At 29.6% G+C, this 8,599-nt stretch overlaps 1 protein-coding gene across 1 annotated transcript; it reads left to right on the top strand.

Moving 5' to 3' along the window:
- Positions 1–7,370: 7,370 nt before the first annotated feature.
- On the top strand, positions 7,371–8,396 carry LOC129972026 (zinc finger protein 432-like). The gene has a single exon (XM_056086006.1). The coding sequence runs from the start codon at positions 7,371–7,373 to the stop codon at positions 8,394–8,396; it is 1,026 nt and encodes a 341-aa protein (XP_055941981.1).
- The last annotated feature ends 203 nt before the right edge of the window (positions 8,397–8,599 follow it).

The raw sequence follows: 8,599 nt of genomic DNA, 5'->3' as shown, positions 1-8,599 counted from the left end.
GCACAAAAAATCGAATGTGCACAGCGTATCTTCACTTGTCCCAGTCTACATGCTTTTTATTCAACGATTTCTAAGCCGGGATTCTGATTATGTATCCTATCGAAGCTATCCGAATTAGAAAAGAATTAATAACAATACGATGGAAACTGATAATATTAAATAAAATATAGAAAAATATATTACACTAATATCCTATAATGAAAATGAGAATGAGATGCATTCTTATAAAAATTGCAACACAGAGGCAATTAGAATTCAAGTCTGTTTGATGATTGTAAAACACGTTTATTAGAAGTATTTGATGGAGTTGGTATGGAAACAAATTCATTTTGGACTCGTGTTTACAGAAATTGTAGACTCTATTATAAATGAAATGTTTTTTGTTATTGTATTTTTATTTATGCTTCCACTTATAGGCAAATATTAAATTTAAAATGATAGCTGCTTATTATTTGAAATTAAAATATTTTTACATTCTTAAACCCCAAGAATTTTAATTAAACATTGATCCTATATTCAATAAACGACTGCTTTCAGTGCTAGTTAATATGCCCTTACGTTGTCAATGTGGCTACTACTCTTGGTCAATGCGTAAAAAAATTTATTTAGGAAATTATTAAAAACTATTGCGATGTTGGTTTACGTGATAGTAGATTTCATTCAAGTTTATCTTTATGCACACGAATTGCTCTACTGTTTATTCAATCGTGTCGTAAGAACGCTAATATCGATTGTCAAACTTGCGTGAGATTCAAATAATTTTAATAACGCATCCTTCAGACTATTTATGTGGTAGAATAGACTTCGGGTTTCCATGGACACTGAAGGAAAGATTAGCGAATTTTTGATCGGAACTTCAATTTTAAAATGTGAATACAGCGACCTGGTTGCGAAGCATTGCATTCGAGTACAGTACCATTCAATTCTGAAAACTGATTCCAATAAAATATAGTCTGCTCGTTGAAACCTGTTTCAAGTTAAATCTAATGTAAAGGGCTTTCCTTCTCAAACGACTAGATCATAAATGAGTGGAAATGAGGGAGAAGGGGTTGATTTGGTCTTCTCGGTAAAGTGTCGATGTCTCCAGTTTTCTGTGGTTTCTAAGTAAGAAAATTTTAGGTATTTTAACATTTTAGGCATAGTATTAAATTTCTAATCAATTCATCATTAAAATAGCCCATTTGTTTACACTTCTGAATGGAAGAATAGCCACTGAAACTGCTAAATTGCGTAATCAAATAAGAATGCAACGAAAGGGATGAGAAATTCCAGTTAATAAAGAGGAAGATAAACACGTGTCCATACCTCTTTAGGCAACTACGAAAGAATACCTCATTTTGGCTTACGGCATTCTGATAAATCTGAATGACCTGAACACTGAGACAGCATTGGCGGAAAATATATTCTGGCCACAATACAACACCTTCCGAAGAAGGATTGTCAAAATATAGTTGAGGTGCCCTAACCCACTTTCACATTGTTCCTTATTTTCTTAAACAATTATAATCCATTCTGATAACATTTCTTCTTTTCAAATATTATTCTTTATTTTATTCTTACACTATGAATCAGACAATGCCTAATACTGTCTTTGCATTCCATCAAACTAATGTATCTTTTGCATTTATTAATGCCGGGAACAGAATACTTATTAGATGTCACATTTTATATTTAATGTCTTATTTATTGTCACAAAAATTGCTTTTTTCCGTTTATCTGAAATAGCCTTCCATTTTATGGAAGGGTAACATAGTAGAATATCATTTCTTTGGAGAGTGAATTTTTGACATATAAATTAATATAAGCATTAATAATCAAATATTTATATTCTAGAATTGCAAATAGCCATAGAAATTTATTACTAGGATTTATAAATGCATCTAAATATCAAAGATAAATACTTGCATATCTATTAAAATGTTACCTTTTTTCTGATCTCTTCTTGAGATTAAACCATTAGGTTAACGTCTTCCGGAGTGAAACTTTTAATAGTTATGATAATTGGATTATCATGGGATTATCCCATGGACAGTTATACTATCATTCGCTCATGACTGTTTGAGGACTGTTTGATGTCATATTTCGTCATTTTGATGTTTGATCACATTTTTACAGCCACAACACTCCGCATTTTAACTCCACCACTTCAAAATGAGGAGTTTGACAACGGGCGGCAGAATGATCGCGCACTGTGCCCCCACCACGTACAAAGAGATTCTATCATAGAACGGTATTTCAATCGCGATAACCTCCAACTCCAGATTAGAACTTTTATCTACTAAGTCACCTTAGCCACACACAATATTTTTCTCAAGTGGATAAATGAAAATATTTCAATTATAAATAACTCGGTGATATAGTACCTACTACAGTAGCATATATTCGTTTGGGCGATCGTGCAGCTCTTTTCTAACTAAAACTGCATTGCAAGAGGTCTGTTTGTTAGAAAGCTAACAATACATAAATAAATGAATAACTATTATATTTTTTATACATTGTTAGGTTTGTTAAAAACCTAACAATTTATACATTATTAGTCTTGTAATATGATTTATATAATATAACATAAATATGATTTATATAATATAACATAAATATGATTTATATAATATAACATAAATATGATTTATATAATATAACATAAATATGATTTATATAATATAACATAAATATGATTTACATAAATATAAAATTTTTTTATATAAATATAAATAAAAAAAATTTATAACCGAAAATATTTTTTTTTCAAAAAAAAAAAATAGTAATATATCAAGTAAAATGATATCTTAATATTTTCAATAATGAAATAATAACAAGGCCTAACATTTGAATTCGTTTGTATTCCATTACTTTTTTTGACAGCGTTTGATGCCGTTATCTTTGAATATTTAATATATATCCAGATAAATATCCACTGTTTTTGTTACTGAGCATTCAATTTAAATTAAAAGTCAAATTAAACACATTAATAAGGGCTCATTTGTAATTTAATTATATTTCAATAATTATTGAATATTATCCAAATATTATTCAATAATAGGGGTGAAATATCTCGAGCTGACAGACAGAATTTTTGTGTTTAGATTCGTCGCTTAGTGAATACAATCAAAAATGCTTTTTTGGACTTCTTTTCTTTGACTGGCATTTCCCAAACGCTACCCAGATTTCTTGTGAAGTCGTCTAAATAGCCTAGAAATTACATTTAGCCAAATTTCACACACAATTTATTATATTTGTCATAAAAACACATGCCAAATTTCATTTATCTAAATCGTTGTGTTTTTGATTCATCATGTATTCATGCATTAATGTGCGCAGAATAACAGACGGCGAAGGCCTCGAAAAATTTGTTAGATATCTGCAAATTAAATGCACAAACAGTGTACAAAATTCTATTCATGTAGTTCTTTATATTTCTTTCTTATTGTTTTTACTCACCCTCGAGTAGGGAGACAGTCAAATTTCTTGTCAATGACTTTCGGCCAAATTTTACATAAGTCTTAAAAAAAAAAAAAAAAAAAAAAAAAATTTTTTAGTAGACGAAGTACAGAATTTAGTTCTTCTAATTGAATGTATTTTTAAGTTATCCAAAAGGACATCTAGATAGCCGTATTTCAAAAATAAATAAATAAAATAAAATAAACCCTTAGCAATTTTCTTATCATGATCCAAATATAAGATTATCAATACTTCTGCTAGAGAGTACATCTTTAGAAGCCCAATTAAGGAAAGCAAGTTATCTCCTCTGAGCACTTTGGAAATACGGGCTCAAATCCGTTTTCAGGGTCGCTGACCAGTGTTCGCTCCTAGCTGCATAAACGGAATCTTCCGCTCGATTCCTGACAGAACAACCATTTAAAGTGTTAAGATGCGAGCCATTCAATATACAGGGAGTTATTTCACACAACCGATCGAAAGGTTAGTTTATAGCATATTAACCACCTTTAGCTACCGACTGCTTCATTGGGTATATTGATTGTGTTTACTTTTAATTAAATCTCTTATGCATCGCTTGATCTTTATGATTCCTCTAAGAAAATATTTTTTAAATAAGTCACACATTAAAGACGTATTATTTTAATAGCCTTTCGTCAGTTCTTTTCATTGTGTATATGAGCAATCATATTGGAATCCAGTCCCTGGACAGTTTGAATTTCAAAGTGAAAAAGTAATCCACTGCAGGAAAATAAATAAATATACAATTTTATAAACTATCAAAATTCTGAAAAATGTTCTTAACTAATAAATGCCTATTATTAAAAAGACAAATTTTAAAACATTTTTTAATAACTGAAACTTTTAAATATTTACACTGATTTGCATAATTGTTACCTCAAATGTAAACTTGTATCAATTTTGACATTAGCGTTTTATAAATACAGATTATTCTGACTGTGTTCATAGAAGCTAATGCGGCCACGCACATACTCAAAGCATGAGATCTATGGTTTAAGTAGTAATAGAAAGAGAGAGTGAGAGACACTGGAAGAAAATTAAAGAAATTCTCATACCTCTCAAAACATCCCCTATTATCGAAGGTAATAAAAAGTAAGAAGAGCTCCTCTTAAATTAAAATACTTGAGGTGGATGCATTTTTAATAAGCAGCATTGTAATATGAAGGCTGCAATTAACAATGGCACAGTTGAAAGGTCTTTTTTTAAAAAAATCTATAAGAAATAAAACTCGGAAGCATTTCGATCATTTTTGTACTGAACTCAACTATATTTCTTCATCAAAGTTATTATTTTACATCCTAAGACCAAATTTAACTTACATTACTATAAAGAACAAAAAATTATTTTAGAAAGTGATTAGATGACAAGAAAATTTCTTATGACAAGAAATGATGGCAAGAAACAAGAAAAATACTCTTTGGATCTAACACATGTGTCAAGGATTTCATAGGATAACTTTTTTCCGTTGAATACTAAAATACTACAGCTGCAATAATATTAACGATTTAAAATTAAATACATAATTGATTAAGCTGATCCTCACATAAACGAAATATTTGCCGTTAACGATATTTATCTCCTGCATACGATTATCATCCATTATTTAACTAGAAGAGCTCATCATTATATTGTGACACGAAATAAATTGCAGATGCATTGCTTAGTTATAAAGAAAAATATAAAAGAACAAATACCTTACAAACGGAAACATTAATTAAAATTAAATGAAAGAAAAACAGGAAAACAATTCATATTCATTATATTGATTACAAAAGCAATAAAAGATGCTTAACATCCCAAACAATTTGCTTCAAATACGATTCACATATATTTAAAATGTACCTTTTTACTTCTTGTTTGAATGGGAAACTTAATGCCAAGCATGCGAATGACTCCTCCTACAACTAGTGAATAAAATTTCCAAACGACAACTGGAGAACTTTCAGTTTTAAGGAACTATTCAGTTGATTTGTGCACGTATAAATATTTCCTGTGCTATTATCTGATTCTATATTTGATATTTAATTCTTGTTTGAAATATTATTCATTTTCATTCATTATGCTTGCAATTATGCATTCGATTGAACAATTCTATGCTATATTTTAGATGAGTATTTGAGGATTATTACTATTATTGAATTATTTTTTCTTGATTATATTAATACCCTCATTACAGTTCAGAGCAATTATAGAAATATTCAAAATTTGCTTATCCATCTGATTTGCACTTATTTTGGAATCTTGATATTTTGTTTATTTCATATCTATGCACTTTTGCAAATTTCTCTAATCTTACGGAAAATCACATACTGAAAGGATTCAATCTGGTTTTGGATACAGCGCCCTCATAGAGAAAACATGAAGAAGACAGTAAAATTTTGTAAAAAAAAAGATAAATGTATTATACACAGAATTTCTGGCTCAGGATTTTACTAATAAATTAGTTTCATTTTTTGATGAAAATTAAATTATTGCTTTTTTACACCGCTTGAACTTAAAAAAATTAAGAATTAAAAATTTAGTCAACATCTCTGGACGGATGTCCGAGGATTTAATGGATCCAGCCTCAGATATAGAATTCCACTGCTACGAAACTGAAGACAAAATGCAATTTTCTACAATTAGAACTCGGGAAATTATTTTACGGAATTTTTGCTTTTATCCTCTTTGTGAGTTATTTCCAAGAGGGCGAATCAGCATATATTGTGATTTTATTTCAATGTAATGAATACCAGATTTCCGTTTCTTGAAAATACGTCGAATCATTTTTGTTTGTAAGTAAATATTTGCAATTATATAGAATAATTATTACTTTATTTATATTAAATTAAATATTGTTTCAAAAGATATTAATTTTCAGTACTTGTCAACATGATGAGTGTGTAAGGTAAATAAGAAATTTCTATTCAGTATTTTTTTATTTATTTTTTACCTACTTTTAACATGTCTATTTTGAATGGGGCTCTTCATTTAGAATAACGCACAAATGACGAGGAATATTATGTTAATAATTAACAAAATTTATGCGTATGAAATATTTGAAACCGAAAAGCCCAAATTGTTAAAGATGAAAGGATTGCAAGATTTCTTTCTGGATTTTATTTTACTGATGTTTTTTTCTTCTCATTTCCCTTCCAAAATAATCTTTCATACACAATATGATTACTTAAATAAATAATCCTAAAAGTAAATAATCATAAATTTGCACTGAGCAAAAATTTTATTGTTAGAAAATATTAAAGGAAGCGGAATCGTTCGTTATAGGCCATGAGGAACAGAAACAAGAAATATTTTAATTTGATCATAAAATAATTTATTTATTTAAATAATTTTTAACCGAATATCATTGAATTTCAAACCATTTCGGAATTTTATTTTTATCTCGTTTGAAATCTTCTTTCTCCGATAACTCACAGGAATTTTGATTGTTACAATGAATAATGAAAATGCTCTCAAAGTAATAAATTCGAAACAACTGCAGGGCTCAAGTAAAAAAAAAAAAAAAAACTTTCATTAACCCTGATTTGAACCTTAACCCTATTCTAGTACTAGGCTTTCTGAATAATATTTTTATACTTTTTAAATTGGATTGAAGTTTAAAATAAATGAAAAGTTAATATATATAAAACAAAGAACTGATTTCAAATTTAAAATCTCATATTTTTCAGTAGAACAAAATCCATGATTTAAATTCTAGACATAGGGCTCTAGCATGTTACTAAAGAAACTATCAATTCATTATTTATTCAAATTTTGAATCTGTTTTAACTGTAGAAAGAACTGCGAAATTTAAAAACTCAGCACAACGGCAACAGCTTGAAACGGCTCAAGAAACAGAAATCACAATTTCTTTTCTGCAGTAATAGTTTTTGATACATTTTTGATAAGATAGAATTTTGCCTTACTTGGAAATAATGGACAATTACCGTTGCAAACGTTGCGGCAATTTAGTGACACGAGGTGAGGATCACACTTGCTTCCATCACAAGAAATTTGACTGTAGGTATTCACTACAACGGCCAGTAGAATCGGATGAAAACCATGATGAAGTAAAAGACAAATCTACAGAAAATTCGAATGAGGATCAACAAAGGACTTCTTCTGATAGTTCATATTTTAATCCTCTTTCAGATGTTCAGGGGATTGAAATCCAAACTAAAGAAATTGCATATTTTACTGCTTCTTCAGAAAATGTTGAATACAGTTACAGACCTGTCCAGTCTTTGAAAAAGGATAAAAAGGATTTTATGGATGTTATAGAATATGTTATCAGAAATGCTCTTTCAGATATTAATAATAATGTTTCTGGAACTGCGAATTCAACTGAGAATCCTGATCTGCCACCAGGAGATGACGAGCCCAAAAATTGCAAAATGCGAGTGTCAGAATCTGTAAATGATGAACATATTTCATCCGAAGTGCACTCTCAGGTTCACAGTAAGAAGACGAAAGTGACTACCTACGTGAAGGAACTTCATTCTACCAAAAAAGATGACAATGTTGTGGCTGGACCTTCCGGAGTCCGTTCTTGTCAGAAGAAATTTCATAAGACATTCGATACGAAATATACTACTGAAACTCGTCCTCGTGCACACACTGACTATATACCCTTCATCTGTAATATATGTAATAAACAATTCTTTCTGAAATCAGCTTTCGACGTACATTACAGAATCCACACCGGCGAAAAGCCTTATGTGTGTGACAAATGCGGAAAAAAATTTAATCAGATAGGAAATTTCAACGTACATTGTAGAAGCCACACCGGCGAAAAACCTTTCGTGTGCAATGTCTGTAATAAAGGTTTTGCTAGTAAGAGTTATCTGATGAAACACTTTAGAATCCGTACTGAAGGAAAGCCTTATAAATGTCCAGTTTGTGGAAAGACATTCATGACAAGCCGCGATTGCAACGAGCATCGCAGCAGAATACACGAGTGAAATGTATCAGTAAATTATAGAAATAATTATTTTACACTTCTATAAAACTTTTTTACATTCTTTATCAAATTAGAATGAATTTTAAGTCAAAGTTGTCACAATTTTATTTTTAAAATCAGTCCAAGAATTTTACTACTTTGCGGTAGTATATTTCCTGATATCAGACCTGTAAGATATTATTATTTTATTAATAATTGACAATG

This window comes from Argiope bruennichi, chromosome 6, assembly GCF_947563725.1.
Source record: "Argiope bruennichi chromosome 6, qqArgBrue1.1, whole genome shotgun sequence".
Classification (NCBI taxonomy): domain Eukaryota; kingdom Metazoa; phylum Arthropoda; class Arachnida; order Araneae; family Araneidae; genus Argiope; species Argiope bruennichi.
This window is presented reverse-complemented; position numbering and strand designations above follow the sequence as displayed.

Bases quoted from the DNA above. Each gene is read 5' to 3' on its own strand.
- LOC129972026 (XM_056086006.1), top strand. From the start codon at position 7,371: ATGGACAATTACCGTTGCAAACGTTGCGGCAATTTAGTGACACGAGGT.